This window comes from Martes martes (genome assembly GCF_963455335.1).
Source record: "Martes martes genome assembly, chromosome: 12".
In the NCBI taxonomy this organism is placed as follows: Eukaryota; Metazoa; Chordata; class Mammalia; order Carnivora; family Mustelidae; genus Martes; species Martes martes.
Window position 1 is genome coordinate 72,567,213 of NC_137900.1, and position 26,982 is coordinate 72,594,194.

At 41.5% G+C, this 26,982-nt stretch overlaps 2 protein-coding genes across 2 annotated transcripts in view; one reads left to right on the top strand and one right to left on the bottom strand.

Annotated features, from left to right (window-relative positions):
• ELP1 (elongator acetyltransferase complex subunit 1) overlaps positions 1 to 18,951 on the bottom strand; it is a 58,176-nt gene extending 39,225 nt beyond the window's left edge. The window contains exons 1-13 of the mRNA XM_080819424.1: positions 18,824 to 18,951; positions 16,203 to 16,245; positions 15,066 to 15,228; positions 13,809 to 13,961; positions 13,515 to 13,596; positions 12,689 to 12,769; positions 9,114 to 9,199; positions 7,317 to 7,413; positions 6,726 to 6,816; positions 5,566 to 5,689; positions 4,533 to 4,626; positions 1,821 to 2,051; positions 623 to 793 (exon numbers count right to left, since the gene is read on the bottom strand). Coding sequence (XP_080675550.1) covers positions 623 to 793; positions 1,821 to 2,051; positions 4,533 to 4,626; positions 5,566 to 5,689; positions 6,726 to 6,816; positions 7,317 to 7,413; positions 9,114 to 9,199; positions 12,689 to 12,769; positions 13,515 to 13,596; positions 13,809 to 13,961; positions 15,066 to 15,215 — 1,360 coding nt within the window. The 5' untranslated portion in view covers positions 15,216 to 15,228; positions 16,203 to 16,245; positions 18,824 to 18,951. The remainder of the gene's footprint in view (positions 1 to 622; positions 794 to 1,820; positions 2,052 to 4,532; positions 4,627 to 5,565; positions 5,690 to 6,725; positions 6,817 to 7,316; positions 7,414 to 9,113; positions 9,200 to 12,688; positions 12,770 to 13,514; positions 13,597 to 13,808; positions 13,962 to 15,065; positions 15,229 to 16,202; positions 16,246 to 18,823) is intronic.
• Positions 18,952 to 19,195: 244 nt separating this feature from the next.
• Positions 19,196 to 26,330, top strand: ABITRAM (actin binding transcription modulator). Its single transcript, XM_080820133.1, has 6 exons — positions 19,196 to 19,407; positions 20,479 to 20,530; positions 21,122 to 21,251; positions 24,100 to 24,176; positions 24,260 to 24,329; positions 24,423 to 26,330. Exons 1-6 carry the CDS (start codon positions 19,329 to 19,331, stop codon positions 24,558 to 24,560), a joined length of 546 nt encoding a protein of 181 aa, XP_080676259.1. The 5' UTR covers positions 19,196 to 19,328; the 3' UTR covers positions 24,561 to 26,330.
• Positions 26,331 to 26,982: the final 652 nt, after the last annotated feature.

The following is a 26,982-nucleotide window of genomic DNA, read 5'->3' on the forward strand; positions in this document are numbered from 1 at the left end:
TCATAGAACTCAAAATAAAAACACTTTTCAACTTCTCCTGGACATCAAGAAAGCAACTAGCAACTGACAGAAATGGGATGGTGGAAGGACAAACAGATTAAAAGCTAGAACACATAAGCCGAGATCCTCGTCCATTCTTGTCCAAGCAAATTGCAAACACCCTGGCATTCTCTTCCCTCATCTATGGAACAGAAAAACACCAGCTCTGATGCCGCTCCTAGGAAGGCTGTGAGATCAACTAGAAATATGTGCAAAGGCAATGAGAACTGTAAATCATGTTAAAGACACAATAAGATACTATGCTACTTCCAGGGTGAATGTTATTCTTAAATCACTGACTCTTTAAGTTCAACAAACAAAAGGAAGTGCTCTTATAAACCAGAGTGGGGTTAGACTCCCCCACCCCCCCAAAATCCCACAAGTCAATTATATATCAATATATATCAATTATATCTCACTATCAATTATATATCTCTCTATATATTAATATTATAATAATGATATTAATTACAAACGTCAAAGTCTTTAGAAACACTGGAGCTAAGGCAACACCACACTGTAATTTGATTTTGTGCAAGAGGGACTTGGCTCAGAACATCTTAGCAACAATTTTTGAACATACCACATTTATAAACAGAAATCTGGTTACTGGCATCTAGGATTGCAAGGTCATTACTCTTCTGGGGGTGTGCAGAGAACATGACCTGATTCACAGGGTGTGGGAGCAGCAGTCGGTAGGTGCACATGGGAGGTGGAACCACACTCTGTCGGAAGACTGTCACCAGTACCCTGTCTGTGTGTGAGAGACAGGAGAGATTAGATACATGGATGTTTAATTTGTAAAATGGAGCATGTGACAGCACAGTACCACTAAGAATGGGGGTAGAAAATATACAGCAATTCCTAAAAATGTTTGCTGGTTTTTTTTTTAGCATAAATAAGCTTAAACACAATATACAGGGAAAATTAAGTATCAGGGCTCTGTATCTGACTACTGTCACCTCCAGGCCCAGAGGAGTCCAACTCTTATGAAAAAGAGGAAGAAGGCCAGGGTTCCAGCTTGAAATCGAGGCCAGAAACCAAGCCAGATTGAACCAAGGGTATGATTCTCTTGAAAACTGTTAAATGACACCCTATGCATGTTTTTAGTAATAAGACGTATCTGATTAAAACCTCTGGACAAAACACAGAATTGTAAAATCTGTATTAGGACTACTACACAGAACAAAATTAGCACACCCGGGCACATTACAATCTTAGAAACAAGTTTTTCTTTATGTTATCAGCAGTAAGTCAACTGTCTTTTCAGGTGAAATTGCCCCAATTTCCTCCCCCTCATCAAACAAAAAACACCAACCAATCCTCACACTAGACAGTTGTCTGTGACTTGAACATATTGCACAGATTATATAATTAATAAGTATTATATCAAAAAGCAACCCAAATCAGGGGGTGCAAGGGTCAATGTAAATCTATGTCAGGGCAAAAAGGCAAGGCCAGCACCCCCAATGCCACAGGACCACTGCTGTCTTCCTCCATACCTGGGGTCAAAATTTTCAACGTCTTCAAAGACCAGACAAGTAAATTTGTGAAGACTACAGATGGAATGGGGGTGGGCAGCAGCAGGGGTGAGGAGGAAGGACTATGGTTCTCAGAAGAGTACACGCCCCTACTAAGGGCATCCCCATTCAATTAAAACAAAACACGAAGTAAAAATAAACCAAACCACCAAAGCACCACACACATCAAAATTCCCCAATTTTAGTCAAGCCACCACATCTGCAGGCACAGGCTCATGGACACACTTCCCAGCTCCTTACTTCCATCAATGACAGCTACGTTCGCCATGTCACTGGAATTCTCTCCGGAGCTCCGGTCAGTCGTCCAGTGCCAGTCGTAGCAGAGGTAATGCCAGCCCTGACACAGAACGTGCAGCCGGGACGGGGTCACCGGGTCCCACATCAGAGACACGAGCTTGCTCTTCCCGCAGGTGCTGAAGGGCAGACTCTGCTTGAGATACCAGTGATAGTTCCCTACAGTCCAGAGCTGCACTGCAACGGGAAACGCAAGGACGGCCATCAGATGCCAGACAACCAGACTTCCCATCACCCGCCGGACAGGGGATGGGGGATATTGTTTCTTTTTCAAATGACCCCTCCCGCTCAGCATCTTCATCCAAATAATACTGACAATAATAATAGTCAAGAAATAGTTTTCCACGGGGATGAACGAAGGCCAGAAGCACACATGTTCAGGCTGTCTCTACTTTCAAACTTTAGGATCATGAGGACAGAAAGTTACTAGGATGACAGTGCTTTGGTGAGTTTTTTTGTCATACAGATTTATACAGAAGAAAATCAGGCAATTAGATTAAAAGTATTAAAACACTCAATCTGAGAGCTCGAGATTAGTAACGCTCTGCTGTATTAGGCTGATTCTTTTCCCCCAGGTGCTTTCCCTACAGTTATGCCCCAGGTGATCTGTTATTAAGCATGACTCAGCTCTCAGAGAAAAATCACTACTTATCCTTTATCAGCAGCCGTCCCTTCCAAAAGAGTAAGACCTAATGCTGGGGTAGGGAGGAGATGGGAGAGATATTGGTCAAAGAGCACAAACTCTGAGTTCAAGTTCCGGGGAGCTGATAAACAGCACGCTGACTACAGGTAACAGCCTGCACGGTACACTTGAAAGCTGCTGTGAGACTACGTCTTAAATATTCTCACCAGGGGTGCCTGGGTGGCTCAGTGGGTTAAAGCCTCTGCCTTCGGCTCAGGTCATGATCCCAGAGTCCTGGTATCGAGCCCCACATCAGGCTCTCTGCTCAGCAGGGAGCCTGCTTCCTCCTCTCTCTCCCTGCCTGCCTCTCTGACTAGTTGGAATCTCTATCAAATAAATAAATAAAATCTTAAAAAAAAAAAATTCTCATCATATTAACCAAACTGGGAATTACATGAAGTGAAGGATGTTAATCAACTTCACTGTGGTAAACAAGTCACAACATATACATGTATCACATCATCCCAGTGTACATCTTAAGCTTACATAGTGTTGTAGCTCAATAAAGCTGGGGGGAAAAGATCTAATCATGTCGAAACCAATCTCTAAACACTTCTACCAAGCTGTAAGTTGCTAAGTTAGACCACATACTCATGTTCTGTGAGGACAAAGGGGCTGTTCCTACGCCACACTTTTATCCCGAACATACCACAGTGCCAGACCCTGCCACCCAGCCTAATCAGTGGTCCGCAACTCTGGCTGCACGTTATCACTAACTTGGGAGCTTTATTTTTTTAATTAAGCACTGACAAATAGTCCCCATTCTAACACACTGAATCCAACTCTGAGATGAGGCCTGGATGGCATTTTTTTCCTAAAGGTACAGCCAGCATTGAGAAAGATTGTGCCATGAATGAATAAACAAATCGCTTCTAGATAACATTTCAGTTCTATTGACTAAAAAGTTTGAAAGCCACTTTAAAAATAAGCAACTAAAAAGATTTATGAACAAAAATATTCAGTGTGTTGCTGCTGACAGGAAAAATTACAAAACTTCAAGTGCCTAACAGCATGAGACTTAATAAGATGTGGCACAAATGAGTATTATACAGCAATTTAAAATGATGCCCATGGGTACTTGAAATGGAAACGTTTGTGACATTATAAATCTCCATGTAACATATACTTAACTGAGATCATAGCTATATTGTTTCATACACATAAAATCTGGAAGACAAGAAAATTTTAATAGTGCTCATTACTGAGCAATAGAATTATGGAAAAACTTTTGTTTCTTCTCATCCTTCCTTTCTGATACTTTCACATATTACACAGACACTGAAAAATACTTATCTACAATCTGATCTACAATAAAAAGATAGAGAGACAGTTCTTTCTTGTAGCTAATGCCATTTCTCTTACGCTGCTACAGCTTTCCTGCGGCTAGCACTTCAACTTCCTGCAGTAACACCATCCATGCAGAGGAAGCACTGATGGCTTGTGATGGCTGGTTTCATATGTCCACTTGGCTAGGCTATGATGCCCAGCTATTTAAACAAACACTAGTCTAAGTACTGGAAGGTTATTTGGTAGATGTGATTACTTTTCACAATCAACTTTAAATACAAAAGAATATCCCTTGGAACGTGGGTGGGTCTCATAGAAAGAGTTTGTGGCCTTAAGAGCAAAAACTGAGGCTTCCCAGAAAAGGAATTCTTCAAGACTGTATCACAGAACCTGCCTGAGTTCCAGACCACAGGCCAGTCCTTACAGATTTAAGACTCAAGACAGCAACATCAACTCTTCACTGAACTTCCAACCTGCCAGCCTGCCCTGAGTCTATTTTTTTCTAGAGAATCCTGACTGATACATGACTAAAATCCATAAATAATCAAAACTAAACAACTCCCTCATCTCCACCTATCTATCCCCTCAGTTACCTCTGATTCTACTACAAGGGAGAAAAGCAACTCCACAGCCTACTACTTCAACCACATTTTATGCAGTGCGAGGCTCAGATACTAGCACTGTCTCACCATAGGTTTGTAGCGTGCAATTTTCTTCCCTCTGAAGGTCTTCCAGCCAAACTGCAAGCACAGTGGAATCTGCATTCCAGAGCAGGCCATTTACCTAGTAGAAAAAAAAGATGTGTTGCTGGCTTTTTCTATATATTTCAAAATCTTTATCAGAGCTGAATTCCCTGCTCTCACAAGCCAAATAATCCCATTACCTGAGCTGATGCAGGCTATAAATTATGAATTTAATAAAGCAAATCTAGGTAATATGTCATTATGTGTAGGAGATGTTAAAAAAATGCATTATTCTTAAAAATTTAAGACTTAACCAAATGCAAACTGACATTTTTAGACAGCAAGTTGGCATTTTTAGACTACTGGGGAAATCTGAACATGACTATTAGGATAATAGTAAGGAATTATTACTAATCTTGTAAGGTGTGATAATGGATCTACCTGTTAGAAATGAATATTAAAGATACAATTTCTAAAATTAAAATCCCAGGAAATAAAAATATGTGTGTGTTTAGGTTAGAAGTGGTGACTACGTGAAAAAGCTACATAACGTTGGCATCTTTTGAAAGTGAGTACAAAGGACATGGGCGTTCATTAAATTCTTCTCTCAACTTTAACTTCAATTTTTAATTTACTTGCAACATGATTTTAGATATTTATGTTTATAAAATTAAAGCTCACCATTTGGTGTTCCTGTGTCCCTAATGGGACACAAGTCACTTAAGGTTTAAATGTTATTAATGAAAAGTACCTACCACTGGAAGCACCACGCTTTTGTTCAAATATGAGAATTTCTATTTCTATCTGTGTTTTACCTAGGGTACAAAAGAATGCCATTTCTTCTTTGCCAAAGATCCTTAAAAAAAAACAAAACTCTCTTTCAAAAAAGATTCAATTATAAGAATTAAAAGATTCAATTATAAGAAACCACTATTTTTATCGCTGTCTACTCATGAGCTTCTCTTTACACGCCCATATCAGATAAAAGCCTCTATAGCTGTGGGAAGTCCTCTCAATTTGAAACAACTCAGGCACTTACCTTAACCTCATCTTTGAGGAAAGGAAGTGTAAAATGTCCATGAAGAAGGCCATTTTTCTCAAAAAACACAATATCCTGCTGATTGGGTTTCTCTTGGGTAGATGCAATCAAACTACCTGAGGGCCTTAAAGCAAACCCCGAGAGTTAGGACATCCAAAAGTGCAGCCCGTAGGCTAAGAACAAGAGGAAAATCAGAGAACAAAAAATTTCCACCCAAGGAAGGTTTAAACTGCACAGGTCTCTTGCCAAGCACTTCAGCCTAGTGTGGACTACACCTGCCCAGAGGAGAGATGCCTCTTCCGAATCTGCACAAAGGCTCCATTTGCCCACAAAGACTTACAAATTTAGATTGCACTAGTGTGACTTCTAAAAAAGAAAACAATACATTTCTAAAACTATTCCAAATATAATGTCCTATAAAAATATAATGTAGCCCTCCTTCGAGTCTACGACGTCAGCAACTATTCCATGCTCAGTGCTTCGTAAGACTTCTCAATCGACTTAAAATATCCCAATCACCTCATGTTGTTCATATTTGTCTCTACAGTTTTAATTTAAATACCTCTCTTTGCTCCATCATTCAATTGTCACTCAAGCACTGGTGGGAAACATGATGTCTAAAACCCAGAGACCTAGGGGTTTGGCATGTAACAGATGCTACTGAGAAGGAAACATTTCTTCGGACTTTACTCAGGGCCGCTGCAGAGACAGGACAGGAGGTAAACTGAGCCTGAATCCAGCCTGCGTTTTCCTCGGGAAGCAGAACCCTCTAGCGAAAGAGTCTGCAGCCTGTGCAGAGGAGAGCCCTTTCCCTAGTTTTCACCAGAGCTCCACTGCCCCATAGAGCTTTGTAGACCATGACTTCCCTTCTAAGCACCACTTTCTGTGATATACAATGGCTTCATACAGGCCTGCCCTATAAGTTGTAAAATGTGTGGGCCTTGGAATGACATCTGTGAAGAAGCTCTGAATCCATTATTCAAATTGAATTCAAACTTAAGAAAAACTAAAACGAAAAAGATATGGGCTTATGGCCAAATGAGAAGTTAATATCCTTTTGAATTACTTTAATACCTGTACTCAACAGGTACCACTATCCCTACCAGTAGTTCCAAGATCCTCTCAGAGGAAGATGTTACAAAGTTTCTTCTCCCACTCACTTCCAAGCCAGAGCTGGTCCCAGTCCTGCCACAGGCTCACTGGTTGACTGCAAAGCAAACTCTCGGTTCCATACTCTGACCTTCCGAGCTCCTGGGCAGCAGGCAGGGTTAACATAAACAAACTTAGAATGTTGTCAAGTCAGAACTATTCAAACATTTCATTAATGAAAACCACCAAGTAGATTAATCTGGTTAAGAATTTGTACCTAACAGGTGGGAGGCTGGACCAGATGATCTCAAAGAATTCTTCTAGTTCTTAGCTCTAAATGCATTTAACATCTAAAGCACCACCTTGTATGTGTAATTTTAAAAAGCAAAAGGAAGAGGGGCGCCTGGGTAGCTCGGTGGGTTGAGGCCTCTGTCATGGTCCTGGGCTCCTGGGATTGAGCTTCCCGCGGGGCTTCCTGCTCGGTGGGGAGCCCGCCCGCCCCCCCCAACACCACCTGCCTCTGCCTACTTGTGATCTCTGTCTGTCAAATAAATAAAATCTTTAAAAAAAAAAAGAAAACAAAAAGAAAGCTAAAGGAAGAAAACCTTCTTGAACTTTGTAAAATAATTTTTTTTTTCTTTAACCGCAATTTATTTCCATACCTGTCTCTGGGCAAACAACACTCACAGCAAAAAACTGGCCGTCACCACGCCACGTCACTTGTGGTCTATGGTCATCCCAGGGCAAAGCCGACTCGTACTAAAGAGGCGAAGGAACACAAATGTTACTGGAGGCCTTAAATGGCCCAGAATCAAACAAGCCCCAGGCTATTAAAGTTACATCTTTTACATGAGGTTTCAGCTATCTAGAAAACCAACTTTACAGAATCCTCAGGAAGCTTTCTAGAAGGTCTCTTAGGCCCAGAAATCATCAAGAAAAGAGAACAAAACAAAATGTGTCTTCAGGCATAAAAAAAAAAAGCAGCCTCCAAGCACAGCAACACAGGAAAAGAGCTGCACATCTGGATATTAAATATAATGAGCTCAGGAATCTGCCAGATAATTAGGATAAAGAAATAAATGTTTCATTTATCTAAATATAAGAGGGTAGAGTTCTAGTTCTTTGATGACTGTGTAAGCTTCACAACAGTATAGGGACAAGTTAAGAAGATGAGAGGAAGGCAGGCAAGGTAAACCAGAGGCGGTAAAGCCAGTAGCAATGGGCGAAAACACAGAACTCTATGTTCCACAGTATGGGAACAGTATGGGAAGAAGAAAGGTCTCCAGTGCTACCTGCATCTCAATCCTGAAGGCCTTGAAGACAGAGGCTCCCCATTCCAGTAACAAGGTGCAGCAGAATGGTACCAGCGCCACACTCTGTGCAGGAGGGAGTATACTGGCCATCTAACAAGACCTAATCTCAATGACACTGCCCTATGGCAGAGAACACACACTCCTCTAGTGAAGGGTTAAGAGATAACAGATGAAAAATCATTATGGATGGAAAATGTAAACGACAGGCAGTGTATTACTAATCCACCTGTCCCACAGAGCTCAGGGAAATGTCTACATGTAACATAAATGATATGCTTCCATTTGCTCAGCCCAAATCTTGGAATCATTCTCAATTCTTCTCTCTCACCCCACATTTAATCCATTATCACTAACTCCTACAGTTCTACCTTCAAAAGGTATTCACAAAAAAGGAAAACAAAGAGTTTCATCCAAAGGGAAAAAATCATAAAAAGTATCTAATATATATATGTAGGAAAAAAGTATGAAAACACCCATGTAAATGATCAACAGTGAATGAAGGGCAGCAACTCTTTCTGGGAAGGAAGGAAAGAGTAACAGGAAAGGATACACAAAATGTTTCATTTCTATCTGTGATGATATTTTTTTTAATAGTGTAGAGCTATATTTATGCACATATAAAAACATTCAGAACATTTTACACAGCAATAAAGTAGTGAGTGTATTATAATCCTATTTCTTTAAAGTTATTTTTAGATTTATATACTGTCTTAATCCATTTGGGCTGTAGACTAGAAAACCATAAACTGAGTGGCTTATAAACTATAATTATTTTTTACAGTTCTGGTAGCTGGAAAGTCCAAGATTATGGTGCTGGCAGATTTGGTATCTGGTGAGAGTCCTATACCTAGATGGCCATCTTTTCCTGTAACCTCCCATGGTGGAGGGTGATGATATATTTTTTAAACTGAGTATTGGTTATAATTATTCTCTACACTGAGAAAAAATCACAAAGCAACTTGGCAAGAAAAAAGATCTTTCTAGAATGACGCTTTCCCTGAGGGCTCAAAACGGTTTCAGTTTTACTAAAGCACAAGAGCTCTGTCCATTATTAGCCTGTAAGATTTGGACACCCAGAGTTTCTGGTAGATGGCAAAATTTCTGTTTGTTCCAGTCAAGGCTCTGTATCCATCAGACCGATCTTACCATCTGCACCTGAAAGGCCGCTTGCCGGCCTTCTGATCCATGGAACTGCGTCTCCTTCCTGCCCCATCCAACAGTGATAAACTTGCCTAGGGAACAATGGATGGAGAACGGGCACGACAACCAATAAGTTATATGAAATGAAATAAAAGCAGTTTCACTGTTATTCTTTATTGTTAGTCATTGGCAATTATTTGGGTCTTCTCAGACCTCTCAATACATTGACCAGCACTCAATATTTGAAAAACCAATATTCCATATTATACACAGCAATGATTTTTGAAGAATTTGAAATGGTCTTATTTGGGAAAGCACTTTACTGCCATCTTATATATTCTGAATTCCCTTGATAATAGTCAGTAATTCCCACTATGCAAGTAAAAAGAATGAAAATGAAGAATTTACAAGACATGTCCATGGATAAGAACATTAAACTCAAGACAAGAGCTGGGAATAAAATTCTGATTATAAGCGTTCAATCAACTAAATGTATCCCATCTCCCTATCAATGGCGGAAGGAACTGTAGATTACAGAGTTCATGCCTCACACAGACACAGACTATGGAAGCGGCCAAAATTAGAACACAGGTTATCTGCCTTCTAGCCTGAGATTCTCTGTAAATTGTAATGTTTCTCTTACATAAAATATGAAATCAGAGATGCTAAAATAATGCAGCCCCCTGTTCCTGGAGGAGGATCAGGCATCTACCAGCAACAGGTACTACAGAGATGTCTCTTAAAGCATCAGCCAGATCCAAAACCCAATACTTCCCTCCTGTCACTGCTTCTGATGAAGCAGGGGAATTTTTATAGTTTCTATATATTATGGGTCAGCATGACATTTCCTGTCTGCTTCCCATGGGCACATGTGAGTACTATAATACCTCAAAGTGCCCCTTGCAGCTGTCTATGAGCAGCAATACCTACACCAGTGCACACCCTTGTGCTTCTGAAACCTTCCAGAGAGATGTAAAGGACCAAGGAATGAAGCAAGACGACTGTCCCAATGGGTGTAGACAATAAGTGATGGCGTTATAGCAGGGATCAGCAAACTACAGCCTATGTCTACATTTACAAATAAAGTTTTAATGGGGGCGTGTGGGTAGCTCAGTTGGTTAAGCATCTGCCTTTGGCTCAGGTCATGATACTGGGGTCCTGGGACTGAGCCCCACATTGGGGTCCCTGCTCAGCGGGGAGTCTGCTTCTCCCTCACCCTCTGCAACTCCCCCTGCTCATGTGCGTGCTCTATCAAATAAATAAACTGAATCTAAAAAAAACAACAAAGTTTTATTGGAACACAGACGTGCTCATTCCTTTGTGTGTTGTCTACAATTGCTTTCACACTACAATAGCAGAGGTGAGTAACTGCAAGAGAGACTAAGTGGCCTGAGAAGCTGAAAATAACTGCTATCCAGCCCTGCCCAGAACAAGTTTGTCAACCCCTAGGTTAGAGGAAAAATACCTATTCACAACTCCACAGAGTAATTTTTTTTGTACTGACATATATATATATAAGACCTAAGACCCTAACTTGGATACCTTCTCCCTTGAATTATACTCCTCTATTAGGCTTCTTCTGAAAAAGTTAGTGGGATTAGCCAGGTCCAGTGCACTTCCCCATCCAAAGATGTGCTGGTTACTTCTTCTATAATCAAAACGGATGCCCAGGAACTCCACCATGGATCCTGGACTCTTCCAGTACCATACCTGCTCCTACCAAATTCACCTCCTCCCAAGATTGGGAGGGTCCCTCCATGCCACTGACTCCCAATCCACAGGTCTGGCCTATCCTGAGCTTCAGCTCCTTGTATCTGCATACTCCACATGGTGATCCCATCCGGCCCTTCAACAAACCCAGAACAGAACTCACCACCTCCTGCTTACAGTCCAGCACTTCCCCACCTTCCCTTTTAGTTACTGCCATCTTTATTTCCATCACCTGAGCTTCTGATTAGAGTCCCACTAGACTCTTTCTATCTCACCTTACATACCCAAGCCCATTTATTTCACTTTCTAAACTGCTATTTCTCAAACTGGCTAGGATGGCAGGGGAACCATGCATACATAGTGCAAAGACATTTCTCAGATAATTCCAAAAATGTATGCCCCTCTTTCTGAGAACAAAATTGTTCCTGAATTCACTCCTTCTTTTAGCCCCACACCCAACTTATCTGGATTCCTGTACCTCTCCTATCTGATCACCCTTCCTCCAGCCTCTGCCCTCTCCACAAATCAACCAATCTTGCATCATCAAAACCTTTAATGGCTGATCATCTGTATACCCAAATTCCCTACCAAACTTAATCAAAATCTACCCTGTTTACTTCAAGCCACACTCATGTCCTGCCAGCAGCAATACAGAAGTACTCACAGCTGCCTCAACAAGCCATGACTCACCTAGGAAGCATATGTGCCTTGAAATGGACTAACCCATTGCTTAGACCACTCCTCTCCAGCCTCAACTCTCACCAACCCAACACGACTTCAGCCCGGCCAAGACTCAGTTCACTCCAGCCTCCTCTGGGAAGTCTTCCCTCTCCACTGCTCCCTTCCTCCCCTCATGCTATCCTAATACCTGCACACCATGCTACTATGGGACTCCTCAAAGGAAGACCTGAATTATCCACAGCACCGAACATACTGCTGTGTTCATAGTACCTACTCAAAAATCATTTCTGAATAAATTATTCTTGAATGAATAAATGAGTAACAATTTTGTAAATGATTTCTCAGAGTTGATAGAACAAGAAGGCATGAGGTCAGGAATCAACAAAAGTAAAATCCCTTCTCCCCTCATCCCTTTCTCCAATCAGGTCATCTACCCAGTGCCCTCATGTTGGTCAGAGCTTCTTACATACGATAAACTGCTGCCCCTTCTCCCCTTTCAATACTACCACTGGTTCAAGGCCGAAATCACCTCAGCTACATATTAGCAAGATAACAATCTGATGGTTCCCAGGAAAATGTAGATTCAGGTCTAATCAGCAAGAACTAAAAATCAGCCTTCTATCCCACTTCTCTTGTTTTTGCCCCAAAACTGTACCCCAGAAATGCTCTCTTTATTTTAGCTAGCACAGTTCCTTTCGTTGAAGTCCCAGCCTAAGCCTGTCCTGAGCACTGGGAAACAACTATGTAGGTAACATTAAGCAGATTTCTGTTCCCCAGGTTACTGGCAAAGTGAACTCTCAGACTTGGAGAGGCACCAGCCTTTTACAGTCTGGAATGGGCTAAAGGAATGGGCTTCTCAGACATTTAACACACAAGGCCTCATGTTTCATAATTTTTTGGGTTTATGATGTGGCTATTAATGTACAAGAAAATGATCAAACCTGAGAGGAACTTCAGATCACAAAATGTTTCGAACAAAGTTATACTCGGGGCACCTGGGTGGCTCAGTGGGTTAAAGCCTCTGGGATCCTGGGATCCCAGGGTCCTGGGATCGAGCCCTGCATCAGGCTCTCTGCTCCATGGAGAGCCTGCTTTCTCCTCTCTCTCTGCCTGCCTCTCTGTCTACTTGTGATCTCTGTCTGTCAAATAAATAAATAAAATCTTAAAAAAAAAAAAAAAGTTATACTCACTTTCACCAAAATCATCCTGGTGGATCTGCTGTTCCATGATTGGTTCAAAGTCTTTTGTCATCATAATTAGGGTTTGTTGACCTTGGATAGGCACAAACAAGAACGATTTTGTTTTCATGTAACAAATTTGGCATTTTGTAAGTAACTACAACACTGGAAGTTACAGAACTGGGGTGGAGGAGTTTAGAGTCAGAATAGGGAAGATATAATTCGTTCTAAATATTTTAACTCTCACTTGAAAAAAGAAAAAAAAAAATCTTTGACCAGCTAAGTTACTTGGTGCTTATTCTCAGCCATTTATGTATGGAGAGCTAACATAAAAGTCTACCTAGCCCTCCTCCACTAACTTCAACACTTCACCAAGGTATCTCTTCCAACTCACACCTCATCAAGGGTACCAGCTTACAGAAATTCATCTGGAATGAAGAGACTTAAAGGGAAAAAAGTAATTTTTAAGAGCTCATGAGAGCTCCTAAAAGAGCTATAAGAGCAGTCTTTAGAATAGGTTTATAACGACTCTTCCTCTTGGGTAGGTTAAATATTGTTAACATTTTTTAACTACAACTGTCGAGCTTGTAGATTCTCCAACTTTTACAACTTTGTTTCTCATTTCCAAAAACTGAAAAAGTAATATGAAATAACTTCTTAAAACAATGTATTAAGAGGTGAAACTTAAGTCAAAAAGAACACATTCCCTGCAGATTATAACGCTGGTATCACTGTTCAAAGAAATTTTTTTTAGAATAAACCCTGCAAAACATAAGCCTCTAAGATATTAGGAGTCATGTTTTATAAAAGTCACAGTGAGAGACAGTGACAAGCCTACCTGTAGCGAGAAGCACCAGCTCTTGGTCAGGACTCCAACTCATGACAGAGATACCACTGGCTACACTCCCAACACATTCCAGCTGCATCAGCAGACAAAAGAGAGTTTTTGAAATACAGCCAAAGCCATGCCAACAACTTTTTGTAAAGAAATACATCACAGAAAGGCTCTAATTTGCAAAATGCTTAAATGTAATACTAAAGCATTAGCTCCTGATTTTTTAAGCTTCCACAGAAAACACACGACTGTGTGAGGATGCTTGAGAGCTCCTCCTCACTGGACTGCTCCACTTACCTGGCACGCGCTGAGACTGCAGAGTATGACATCTCCGGAGGCTGTGGCCACACACACAGACTCCTGATCCAGCAAGTCCTGAATACCAACAATGCAGCCATTTCCATCCTCTGGAAGAAAGCCTTCAGCCACTAAAGAAATTTCATTTTTCACCTTTCACCAAAACGAACACATAAGTAAATTAGGCCAGTCTATTTGCAAGAACCACATTTCCAAAAAAAATTAATGTTTTCTTCCTAATATAAAAGCTTTTTTCTAGATTAAAATCTAGATTAAAATCCAAACTTTCATTTCAGAAATAGCACAACACTACTAGCTTTAATTAAAAAAAAAAAACAAAAAAACACTAATCAGACCTTTTTTCTAAGCAAGCACTAAACAAAAGCAAGAAGCATGGTCTCAAAAAAAAAAAAGCACAATAAAACATGAAGTTAAAAACTATGGTTTTCTGGGGCACCTGGGTGGCTCAGTGGGTGAAAGCCTCTGCATTCGGCTCAGGTCATGGTTTCAGGGTCCTGGGATCGAGCCCCGCATCGGGCTCTCTGCTCAGCAGGGAGCCTGCTTCCTCCTCTCTCTCTGCCTGCCTCTCTGACTACTTGTAATCTCTGTCTATCAAATAAATAAATAAAATCTTTAAAAAAAAAAAAAAAACTATGGTTTTCTAAAATTTCTATAGTATGGGGTAAAAGAATTAAGGATGTAATCACCTAAAATACATTAGTAGCAAAATATATAATTAAAGGAAGATCTCAGAATCAACTCAAAGATTTTTTAAGTATGTGTATACATGTATACACACACAGGTACGTATATATGCATGTATGCATATATGTAAATATAAGTATATACACACATATATATACATACACTACACACTCAGGATCCAGCAGTGAAGATTCTGATTTAGTTGGCACAGGATGGAGGGTGAAACACAATTTTAAAAACCTCTACAATTTTAATTTGCATTCCCTGTTGAGATTCACTGTTATTTTTACATGAAGGAAAAGTAGAAGTAGGGCACCCAAACAAAATACAAAGTCAGGATCTTGTCAACTTACATTTCAAACAGAAGCAGAGTTAAGGGTAGGTTACTATTTAAGTAATATCTAATATGACACCAATATAAAGCAAAGGGAATGTTCATTTAGGAGGATATGAATTCAGTAAGATTTAAACTAAAGACTATCTAGGGGAAGGTTTGGAAAAAGATAAGTTGAGGGTCCTGCCAAGTGTTAACATTCTCCATCACTAACTTACTTCTCTTGTGACAGGGTCTACTTCTATCAGTCCATGATCTGAGCCAATGAGCACTGTCCTCTGTTCAGTTCGGAGACAGAAGCACTGAGGTTTCCCCGGAGCCTGAATATCCCTGAACTCCAGGGTCTGAAATAACTTTAGATTTCTCATGATGAAGCAATGCCTGAAAGAAAAGAACAAATACCTCTTGATGAAGGATTACTCTGAGAGAAAGGAAAAGCTTACTACTGATAAATGACACTCAGAGAAGCAAAATGATTCAGGGGCAGGTATGTGGTAGAATAACCAAGGAAAAAAAGAAACAGAACTAATCTGAACCCACACAGGGATGTGTGCTAGCAACCTCACCAACTCAGGGTGTTCATCTATGGTCTACAAACTGAGGTTCTGAAATCTAATTTACGTTCCTACTCTATGGGAGAGGAAAGGTCCTCAACTTCACAATCTTTTCTTCAAAAAGATTTAACATCAGTTATTTCTCAGCAAAGTTGAAAAGATCCAATAAATAGGAAAACATTTCACTTTTGCATGTAAAAATATCTTTATAACCTGAAAGATTTATAAATCATAATATATATACATATATCTACACACACACACACACACATATATACTGTCAGTTAAAGAAAATCTAGAATAAAATGGCTTTAATATCACCAGATAAATTTGTAAACTGGCTTTATACGTTCGTTTAAAAAATAACGCTGAGGGGCGCCTGGGTGGCTCAGTGGGTTAAAGCCTCTGCCTTCGGCTCAGGTCATGATCCCAGGGTCCTGGGATCGAGCCCCACATCGGGCTCTCTGCTCAGCAGGGAACCTATTCCCTCCTCTCTCTCTGCCTGCCTCTCTGCCTGCTTGTGATCTCTATCTGTCAAATGAATAAATAAAATCTTTTAAAAAAAGAAAAATAAATAAAAAATAAAAAATAATGCTGAAATTAAAGATAGAAATAAAAGTATTTATTATTCTCAGGGAGAGAATAAAGACACTATGAAATTATAGCAGTTTACTTCAAAATGACCAACATCTAAAGAGTCTGATGACCTGATAACACTACTTCACGTAATTCTGCTTTCCTGGCCTAGTTTTTACCAGGATAATAGAAAAGGTGAAAAAGGATGATAAATAGGAAACCTACTTTGGTCTGGCCAAATCGGACTTGCTTTAATGCAGAATGTTAGCTAAGAGAAAAAAAAAAAACTAACGTTAACATGCTGGGTATTTATACTCAGATCCCTTTAAAGTTTATAATTAGAAGTCCCTAACTTATGGTAGGGGTGGCAAATATATAGAACAGAATGGCCCTATTATCACCTTCATCCAAGGTGAATTCTCTCATCTTGCATTTCATACATATGACAGTGTCAGAATATAATGAGTTATAATGAGTTAATCCTTATCCTACCACGGCACATAATTTTAAGTGTAATATAAAATAAGTACATGTAATGTAGGTTAAGAGGAAGGCAAGACAATACATGGTGGGAGTAAGGAAGAAAATCAAGACCAACAATGGTTTTGTAAGCTTTGGTGACATTCACATTCAAGAACTTCTGGAAATTGTCTGAACCTGTATTACACCATGCAGGTTTTTAATTTAGACCTAATTCTATGTAGAAAACTTGGGTTTTTAAAGAAATTTAAAATCACCTTTCATCTTTAAATATACACACGACCAGTGACACAGATCTGAAAGGATGGGTAGATTCGTGGTGAGAGACTGTTGGTTAGACATGAATAAGCAAGTAACAAAAGAGCAAGAAAAGAGAACAGATAAGGCAACTGGGATCCAATGTGTAGAGTCTCCTGTCTTTCATGCTAGTTTATCTAATAATAACCACGCTATTACTGTTCCCATTATCAGATCATCAAAATGTCTTCATACCCCTTGCTGTGAATCTGGATTCCATTAACCAACAATCTGTGGCGCCCTGTGGTCCAAGGGCCCCAGGGTAAGAATTTAGAGGATAAAGACAGAAGGAGCTGAAGACTTTCTTTTTCCCGTTATCTTGCTGTGCCTGTCACTGTCATCCCAGCAATGGGCCTCCATTCTTGAAGGGGCCTGTGGTCCCAGTTCCTAGCACTCCCAGGACCAACCTCGTCAAGCTCACCCCCAACAGCTACGAGCACTAACCAGCAGTCTCTCTCCAGACACTGAAATCTAGAACGCAGGACTCCTCCTCTCAATTCCAGAGTCCTCAACACCAGAAGTCTGAGTCCCAGATTTAATAGTGCCTCTCCTCCAAGATTAGGTCATGATAACTCCATCTTCCCTTGTTTCAAACCCAAACCTTGAGCTAAGTGTTGTAGCTACTTCCATCAGTTTACCCTGTACACTACTTCACTGCTCCCTTTCTTTTATTCCTCTAATAGCAACTTAACTAATTCTTCATATTAAATTCTGTTGAAATTTTGTGTGGTTTCTACCTTCCTGATTGGACCCTGACTAACTGAAACAGCGAACAACCAGAGTTCTCAAGTCACAGAGCCCCCAAAATCACTAACGAAGGTGAGCTCATCATTCATCTCCCCCATCCCAACCCTTCTAAGCTCAAAAGGAACTTCTCTAGCTTTTCAAACCCACATCCTCATTCCCTTATCTTCTCAGAAGTGTCCTCACTCCTTTTCAAGTCTAGGGAATTCGTATCCTCCACCCTCCTCCAGGACATTATTAGTACCCTTTCTTTTCATTCTGCAATGCCCAACGCTCTCACCTTCCATTACTCTATTCCCAGATCTTAATTGCGCCATAGATCTCTTCATAACACAGATCAAGTCTGTATCCTCTCTGAAATTTCTGGCAACTCCTCCACCCTGCTCCTCCCTTCTCTCAGCTCTTGGCCAATTACATTGCCCACGACTACAGGTACAGGCAGCTCACGGATATGCTGGTTAGATCTACACGTCTAGGTCCAACCCTTCCCAAAGTGAACAATAAACCCACATTTTCAACCTCCTATTGTTATCTCAAGGATGTCTCACCAGCACATCAAATACCACCTGGAAAACGAAGTACTGCTATTCACTATTGAGTTTCTATTTGAGAACATGGCATTTCTTCTACTCTCCCTGCCCCCCAAGCTGAAAACGGTCTTTCCCTTCTTTTTGCTCACATTTCATATTAAACTGTCATTTACTGGTTAGTTCCCTGGTTGTCAATATGCATTTTCAATCCTTTGCAATGTTTCATCGATCCTACGACCCAGTTTGTGGGCCACATGGAACATCTATGGAGCACCTGGTGAGTGCTAGGATCTAAAAACAAGAGAGGACTCTGTCACTGCCTACATGGAGATCTCCTACACCGAGAGCCATAGAGATGAAGAAGCAAAGCAGGCATCTCCACGAAAAAAGTCGTAGATGCGAGAAGCAGCGCGGACCCCTCATCCAATCCACTAATAGCAGCCGCACATTAACTGGTTCCGCGGTACTCTCCACTCCTGCAAGGAATTCAGAGGCTGGGTAAATGTGCAGCCAGGGGAGCAACACGTCGTCCTCAGCATGCAGCGCAGAGCCCCCGGAGGGAGCAGTTGGCAGGTCTGCAGAAAGAGAACTTAAGGTTCAAGGGCAGAAGCAGTCATGCCGCACTCCACTCCGGGGCCTCCTGCAGCAGGCAGAGGCTGCACGCTCAAGGGTCCCTTAGGACATTCCGAGCACACGCCCGATTCCGTGCCCTCCACCCGGAGGGAGTCGTTCCAACGCTCACCTGCGAGGACCTCCTAGGACCCGCAGACAGCGGTGCGTCCACCCTCGCCTCACCTGCCACGCACAGCGGGCCTTCCAGAGCCAGCGCGAGGCTGCACACACGCCTCTCACCGTCCGCGACTCTCCAGCTTTTAGGACACGCACGAGGCTGCCCTCTAGCTCGACCACGGGGAGTAGTGGCCGAAGCTGGGCTGAGGGGCAATCCGCGGGACCGCGCAGATCGAGGGAACCAGGTGGAACACGCTCCCAGCGGCGCGGGAGTGACGTCACTAGGCGCAGGGGGCGTGGCCGGCCTTCGGCAAGTTAAAGGTGGGGAGCGGCGCGGCCACTCCGCCCCTGTCCCTCCAACCTCCCGCTAAGCCTATAGTATTCGATCCCCGCTTTGACGTCGCACTCCGAAACCCAGTGCTAAGAAGCTCCGGTGGCGGAGTCCACGGGAGCAGGAGCAGCGCGCGTGCGCACGCCGCGAGCCGCGCGCCGGAAGTACGCCCTCCTCCCGCGCCCGCTCGGAGGAAGTGCTCGAGTACCATAGGGCGGGGTAGGGGTACCCGCGGTCGCCATGGCCACCGAGCCCGCGGCCGCGGCAGCTACTGTGCCGTCGCTCGTGGATCGTTACTTCACTCGCTGGTACAAAGCCGGTAAGTGGAGAATGATGTCGGCTTCTGTTCGGCCGCATTGGCCTGATGCTGTAGAGACAGTGATGACAGATCATGAGTCGCGCGTGTTTTTCCGGCGCTTCCTCCCCATGTCAGAAGGAATTGGTTCTCTCTGTTCCCTTCTAGGCGGAGGGAATGGCAGTTGCAAAGCCGTGGAGGCCTGCAGTACAGCCGGGTGCACTCAGGGGCTGGCGTCGCAGTGCGAGTTCAAGGGTGGGTCGCTTGTGGGAAGATAGTCTAAGGTGAGGCACCATCCCCCAGGAAGGCGGATTGCAATCGCCCTGAGTGCCTGCAAGGATTTGACGGGTTCAGTCCTCGAAAGTGTGGTAGAGGCAGAGACGGAGAGGAGAACTGGGTTAGAATGGAGGCATTTAGAAAGCAGAATCTAACAGTTTTACTCAGTGAATAGTGTCGTATACTTGTCACTTGGAAGTAGAAATAGATAACCGTGTTGTCCTGCTTTGTGCACCCAATAAATATCAGTGGTGGAAGCATCGTTGAGGACCCTTCTCTAACCCCTACTTGGTCCCTTTCGTTCAGGGATAATAGGGGTACTTATCTTTTAAAATGTTTTGGCATACAATGTTTTAGCCAAATTTAGGTTGACTAACGGGTTTGTGGAAAACTGAGGGATTTCCTAGAATCTGAGACTTTTCAGAGCCAACATCAAGACAGTCCTGGGTCAACGGGAAGAGCTGGTCACTCTAAAATTGACCCATAAAACATATGCTGCTGTATTCTATAAAGAATGCATTGCTAATGGCACTTTTTCTAATAGAAACAATAAGTGTACTCATTTTAACGTGAGGATGAAGCAAGATGGACCAAAGAATAAATAATCATCTAAAATTGAATGGCGGATTCTGTCTGGGCCAGATGTCTTTAAATACTTTCCAAAAAAAGGAAGCCTTTGTGTATGTTTTTAAGTAATGAAAGAATACCAATGATTAGCGTGTGTTCAGTCTTCATAATTATCTCTACAAACCAAGGAAAATACCACACAGTGGCAGTAAATATTGACCCAACAACCAACAGACTCATTCATTCTTCTAGATGTCAAAGGCAAACCCTGTGAGGACCACTGTATACTACAGCACTCCAACCGGTAAGCAAATTGGGAATTTTAAATTATTTTTTTTAAAAAGTTTCTGGTATCATAGCCTGCTATGGTCTTGGATTAAACAAATACTTATTAAATGATTATCTTCCACTGTGTTGATATGGCATTTATTACAGGAGTTTGGCTGACAAAAATGAGTCTTTCAGTACAACAAACTTGATTACCCAAACATCCAAATGGAGAACCACACCCTCAGTCAGCCACTACTAGAAGTAACCAGCTTGTGCCTAACCACAGTGAGTTGCCAGGGCTCACAGAAAGGAGTAGGGTAGAGGCACAGGTAGTATCCTAGACATACAGGGATGCCTTATTTCTCTCTCTTCTACCTCAGTTCTACCTAAAGACTTCTAGTACTCTTCCTTTTTCTGGGAAGGATATTCAGTCTCATTTTCTCTTTTACTATTGCATTCCCTTCTGCAGTTAAGCTCCAGCAGTAGCCAGAGGAAAATGTGGCAAAATGATAGTTTGACTAAACAAATGTCAGTTCATGTATTCTTGTACCAGTAGGAGTACTGTGTGGTATGCAGAAGAATTATACCAACCAATAACACAGCCTCACGTTTTTGCTCCTTATAGAATATGTGTCATCACATTGGCAGAATCTCATCCAGTTCTTCAAAGTGGAAAGACAATTAAAAGCATCTCCTATCAAATCAGTACCAACTGTAGCCGACTTCAGAACAAGGTCTCTGGGAAATTTAAGCGGGTATGTTCCCGTCTTTCTCTTAAATCTTCAGTGTCTTAGGAATGATAGATCTAGTCAGTCTTACAATCCAGTGATATATACTCAGCATACTTCCCTGACAGTTTGATGTGCTGATTTTTTAAAAAAGATTTATTTCTTTTAGAGAGAGACCACAAGCAGGAGGGGCAGAGGGAGAGAGAGAAAAATCTCAGGCAGACTCCGTGCTAAGTGCAGAGCCTGATGGGGCTTGATCTCATCATGACCCTGTGATCACAACCTGAGCTGAAACCAAGAGTTGGACATTTAACTGACTGTGCCATTCAGGCACCTCTGATGTGATTTTTAGGAATACTTTAACCCTAAGGACACCTGAGTGACTCAGTAGGTTAAGCATCTGCCTTCGGTTCAGGTCCTGATCCTGGGGTGCTAGGATTGAGCCCCATGTCGGGTTCCCAGCTCAGCAGGGAACCTGCTTCTCCCTCTCCTTGCTGCTCATGTTATCTATCTCTCTCAAATAAATAAATAAATAAAATCTTAAAAAAAAAAAAAACCCTAAAGAAATTCTTAGACCAAAAAATGAGGTATTTCAGGAGGTACAGGATTTGTCATATTTTCAGTTCTGTACCGCCATTCCTATCATTCCCAGGCCGGAGGATGAGGAAGGCGAGCTTTTGAAAGGACAACTTTCATACCAATATAACAAGATATTTTGTCTCTTCTATTAAACCAATATCCTGAGTTCTATAAAATTTAGGTGACCAACTCTTCTTTACCATGTATTTTCAAATGTAAACTAAAAAAAAAATACATCCTCAGGTAGTAAAAAAATTCTGTCTGAAAAAAATACAGTATTTAATCCTTACCATTTTCCATTCTTTAATTGTTGCCAATTTGATACATACCTAGCCACACCCTGTACCTCCACATGGTGCTGCATTGTACAGGATATTATCTCCACCCTCTACAACTTTCGGCAGGATGGACACATTTTATTAGAGGATCACACCAAAGACAGTTCAGTAGCATACTGAAGAATCCCCACATACTCACTGGATAAGATTTCAGTGGATGATGTAGGGCCTTCATTTTCTGACATGATGCTAAGAGTTTCTGCTAATTACCCTCACTATTGTAGGAGACCCTTGTTTATTCTCCCCTTTGTAGGTTTGAAATTCCCCTAATAATGTACCTTACAATTAATTTTTCCTTGCTCAGGAAACACATGGACTTAGAAAAGCATGAACCTTTCTTAAAAGGTAAAGTCTCTAGGAGCACCTGGGTGCCTCAGTCGGTTGAGCATCCCCGTCTTGATTTTGGCTCAGGTCATAATCTCAGGGTTGTGAGATCGAGCCCTGCATTGGAGTAGTGCTGAGCATGGAGCCTGCTTGAGATCCTCTCTCTCTCTGTCCTACCCATTCCCTTCCATTCCTCCCCTCAAACCCAGCTTCCCTCTTTTAAAAAAAAGGTCTACAAACTACAACAGTGTTCGTGAAGTTCCTGTGATAAATCCTTCTGCAAAATAGTATCACTGTTGTTACTACTGAAGAATAGAGAAGAACCTGCATATGGAACCCACTAGAGATAACTTTTGATTCTCAGCACTGCCAATCATTTATTCTCCCAAGGGAGGTGAAAAAAAGAAAGGGTCAAAACATTTCTGCTCTTTTAACGTAGACCCAGTGATACATATACCCTTTGGGACAAATCCCCAGCCCCTCCTCCCAAAAGCGAGGAGTTACACTCAAGTATTTTGAAATGAAGTACCCATATGCAGACGATTGAAGCCACTGTGATAGCATTTGTATGCTGTTTAATGTTTTGAGTGCGGAGGGCACCTGGGTGGCTCAGTTGGTTGAGCATCTGACTCGGTTTCAGTTCAGGTCATGGTCTCACGGTCTTGGGATCAGGCCCTATGTCTGGCTCTGCGAAGAGCTTGGAGTCTGCTTGTCCCTCTCCTTCCTCCCCTTCTGCTGCTCTTCCCACCCCTACCACACTCACAAGTTCTCTCCCTGCCTCTCTCTCTCAAATGAATAAATAAAATCTTTTAAAAAAAGAGAGGAAAAAAATGTTTCGAGTGGTAAAGAGTTCATAGAGAATAGCATCTTGACCTCAAATACCCATGTTAACTATAGGAAAATTTCTGGGGGAAAAAGTGAGCAACAGACATGCGACCATCGGTTTCCCCTGAGCTTCCTTGTAGGTATTTGTCAGAACCTCACCAAGTACATGGATATAGGGGAGTACATGAAACAGTCATGCCATAGCGTTCAAACGGAGGAGTGTTAGTATTTGCTTCTGGATTATAAGGACAATGGGTAAACTATTCTTGTTTGCTATTTAAAACTTCCTGTATTTTCCTAATTGTCCTCAAAGTGCATTCTTTTTAATTAGAAAAATATCACTGCTTCAAAAAGTGTTAGTGATTGACCCTGATAAAGAAGTTTCTGTATCTAGTAAGTTCTAATATAAAAATAAGTTACGAATCTTAATAAAAGTAAATTTGTATACTATTCTTTCATACTATCATGTTGAATCTTCTATTATTGCTTATTAATAGATTTTCCTACATTTCTGAAATCTTTATATCTGACCATATGTAGCTTTCTCATTTAACGTTGATAAAATATATTCTTAATCCTTAATTAACCTGTTATACATCTTAGTCTGCTCTTCCCCCCGGAGGCTTTGATGGTACCTGGCCCATAGCAGGCACTTACATAAATGTTTGAGTAAGTGGTTTTTCTGTACTTCAGTCATTTTATTTAAAACACCGGTTCCAGGAATATATTCTCTTACCACACCGAGGCCTGCCTCTCAAAGGAAAGTGAACATATGCATCACTTAATTACTTCTTCCCTTTCATTATCAGGGGGCACAGTTTCTAACAGAGCTTGCACCTCTGTGTAAGATTTACTGCTCCGATGGAGAAGAATACACCGTATCTAGGTGAGTTCTTTTTAATCACAATTTAGGAGAAACAAAGGGGTAGTATTTTTCTTCAAAACAACTTTTTTTTTTTTTTTAAATAGCTGTGTTAGAGGACGGTTGATGGAAGTGAATGAAAACATTCTCCATAAGCCATCTATTCTTCAAGAGAAGGTAAAGGAGGCAGAAGAGAGTATGATCCCAGGCACGTACTCTTTATCTGACTTTACACTTTAGACAGTACTAAATATTCTACTTCCTCCCCAGCCATCCACCGAAGGCTACATTGCGGTTGTGTTGCCCAAATTTGAAGAAAGTAAAAGCATAACGGAAGGGTTACTGACACAGAAACAGTATGAAGAGGTCGTGGTGAAGCGCACGAATGCCACAACAGCCGCATCATGAGGACTGCCACGGGGAACAAGTACCACGGCGCGCTTCCCCCTCCCTGGCTCCGCGATCCGTGCGCTAGAGAAGAACCAGCACAGAACCAGCACGAGGGACGCACGCATCACGCCCGTCATCTGCAGAGAGGCCTGATCGCCCCGCTTCACCTAGTTTCCCCTCTTCGTCTTGCGTAACAAGACTTGGTTCCCATTTTGTCCTCGGCCTCCCAGATCCTCCCTGCCCACATACCCACTCTGTTCTTTTGCTTTTCTAAAACTGGCAAGCAAAGGATGTTTTTGATTAAAAACAAAGCACTTTGAGGAAACTTTGACAAGACAGAAAAGTTAAGTAGCAAAGTAAAAATAATTTACCCATCATCCTATAATCCATTGGTAAATATTACATTTTGACATGCTTTGGTTTGAATGTTACGGCATGGTTAACCGTTTTTGCCTCAATTTTCCCTCAGTTTGAAGTTTAAAAAAAAAAAAAAATCAGGTCTTTTTTTACCCAATCTGCTTCTGAGTGACGCTACCAAAAAGGCCAGTGCCACTTCTGCAGCCCCAGCTCTTCTCCCCTTAGGTCGTAGGGGAGAGGCAGAGGATACTTGTCCAACCCCTGTGCAGGTTCAGATGGCCTTCCTCTCTGAAACGAAGTCCAGTGTAACACTGTGGCTTCTTAAATGAGGGAAAGAGGAAAAGCCTTTGAAAACTACAAAGGGCTTTCCCAGCATCAAGTATTCTGATGCGGTGTAAGGCTGCTAATTACAGCACATACAGTGTAGCCGCTCAGCCTCAACACTCTTGCTACAGGGCAGCCAGCCCAGAAGTTACGGAGAAGTCGCCATAATCCAAAGATAACAGATGCCTTTGAATGGAACAAAAACTTTCATGTCATCTAAACTGAAAACAGAACTGATTTATAAGATTGTCTATTCATTTACACTGAATTTCAAATAAAAGGGCTTTTTAAATTATTTTTTTGTTAAGGCTGCAACACGTGTACATTTAAATATCTGTGTAAATAAAGCAGAAGATGTAATTTAATACAGAAGAAATCACTTTACCTGTACATTCCTTTGGTTCTCTATCCTTTTATGCTGAAGTCATAAGTCATTCCTTCCCTACCCCTAGTTGCACTTAAATAAGAGAATATTCTCATTTCAGGTATTTAAAATATTTTGTAAATAAAATCTAGTTATTTTTGACTCAAAAAAACTTCTTGTAACTTGAGTGCCAGTGTGACAGTCCCTTAAATACACCCACCAGACATAATACAAGCCGTAGTTCTACAGACCCCTACACTGATGAGCTGTGAGCTGGAAACAAGCACAAACCAGCACATCCCCATTTTGTGTAGTGTAACGATTCCTGAAGACATCAGAAAACAAAGATATTAAAGATACTAAAAGAAATAGAAATACCACATTCTCCCATATTCCTATTATAATTTTAAAGAATATTTTGGTTTCCAGGAATAAAAATCAGACGATAATTTTTTTTTAAAGACTTTATTTACAAAGACCGAAAGCAAGAGAGATCACAGAGACAGAGGGAGAAACAGACTCACCACCAAGCAGAGAGCCTGATGGAGGGCTTAATCCCAGGACCCTGGGATCATGACCTGAGCCGAAGGCACACACTTAACCAACTGAGCCACCCAGGCGCCTATGCTTGGTAATTTTTATGAAAGAAGTATTTTATAAAAGTCATTAGGCCGAGTGTATCCCATTTTCTCATGAAGGCTTACAGTAGGTTCAAGTTTCCTTCAATAAAATATTGACTAATTAATTGGAAGTACTGTGGTTCTTCAGGATCTTGTGAATATTGATTTGATAGCTGACCCACATACCAATCCTCAGACAAGCTTCTGTAACCGCTGCCATTTGGCAACTGACATGTTCTATCAGATTTTAAAATGAATTTCACAGTTTTGGGATACAAGCACTAGCAAGGGCTCAAAACAAAGTTACACTACTTAAGGGCAGAACATACAAACCAGATTCTTCAAAGCCCCAGCCCCCCCCAAACAAACAAACAAAAAACAAGAAAACCTTTAAACCCTGAAATTAAAAAGATGAGAAATGTTTGTTTTATAACAAACATTCCAAAGGCACATATACAAAATGCAAAATTATTCAGCATTATTTTAAACATCTTAGTTCCATTTTTGTCTCGTATCTTCCATTCTATCAGTCACTATAGAGAAGGATGGTTCAAAGACTTTTTTTTACACCAGTAGGATGGGCTTAGGATTCCAGCTAACATTCAAGGCCAGCCAGCTACGGTAGAAGAAGTGAAAGCCATCTCCCAGTGAGTTCCTGGAGGAACTCCACCTGGAGTGAGCTCCATGACCCTGCTGAGATACGTGCAGCGTAACAGAAAGCTTGTGCTCTGAAATGCTTGTTAGAGAACAAACGTGTGCTTCTAGCACGGGGGAT

Bases quoted from the DNA above. Each gene is read 5' to 3' on its own strand.
- ABITRAM (XM_080820133.1), top strand. From the start codon at position 19,329: ATGGCCACCGAGCCCGCGGCCGCGGCAGCTACTGTGCCGTCGCTCGTG. The intron at 21,252-24,099 runs GTATGTTCCCGT...TTTCATTATCAG, and splicing joins TCTCTGGGAAATTTAAGCGG to GGGGCACAGTTTCTAACAGA. The intron at 24,177-24,259 runs GTGAGTTCTTTT...TTTTTTAAATAG, and splicing joins GAAGAATACACCGTATCTAG to CTGTGTTAGAGGACGGTTGA.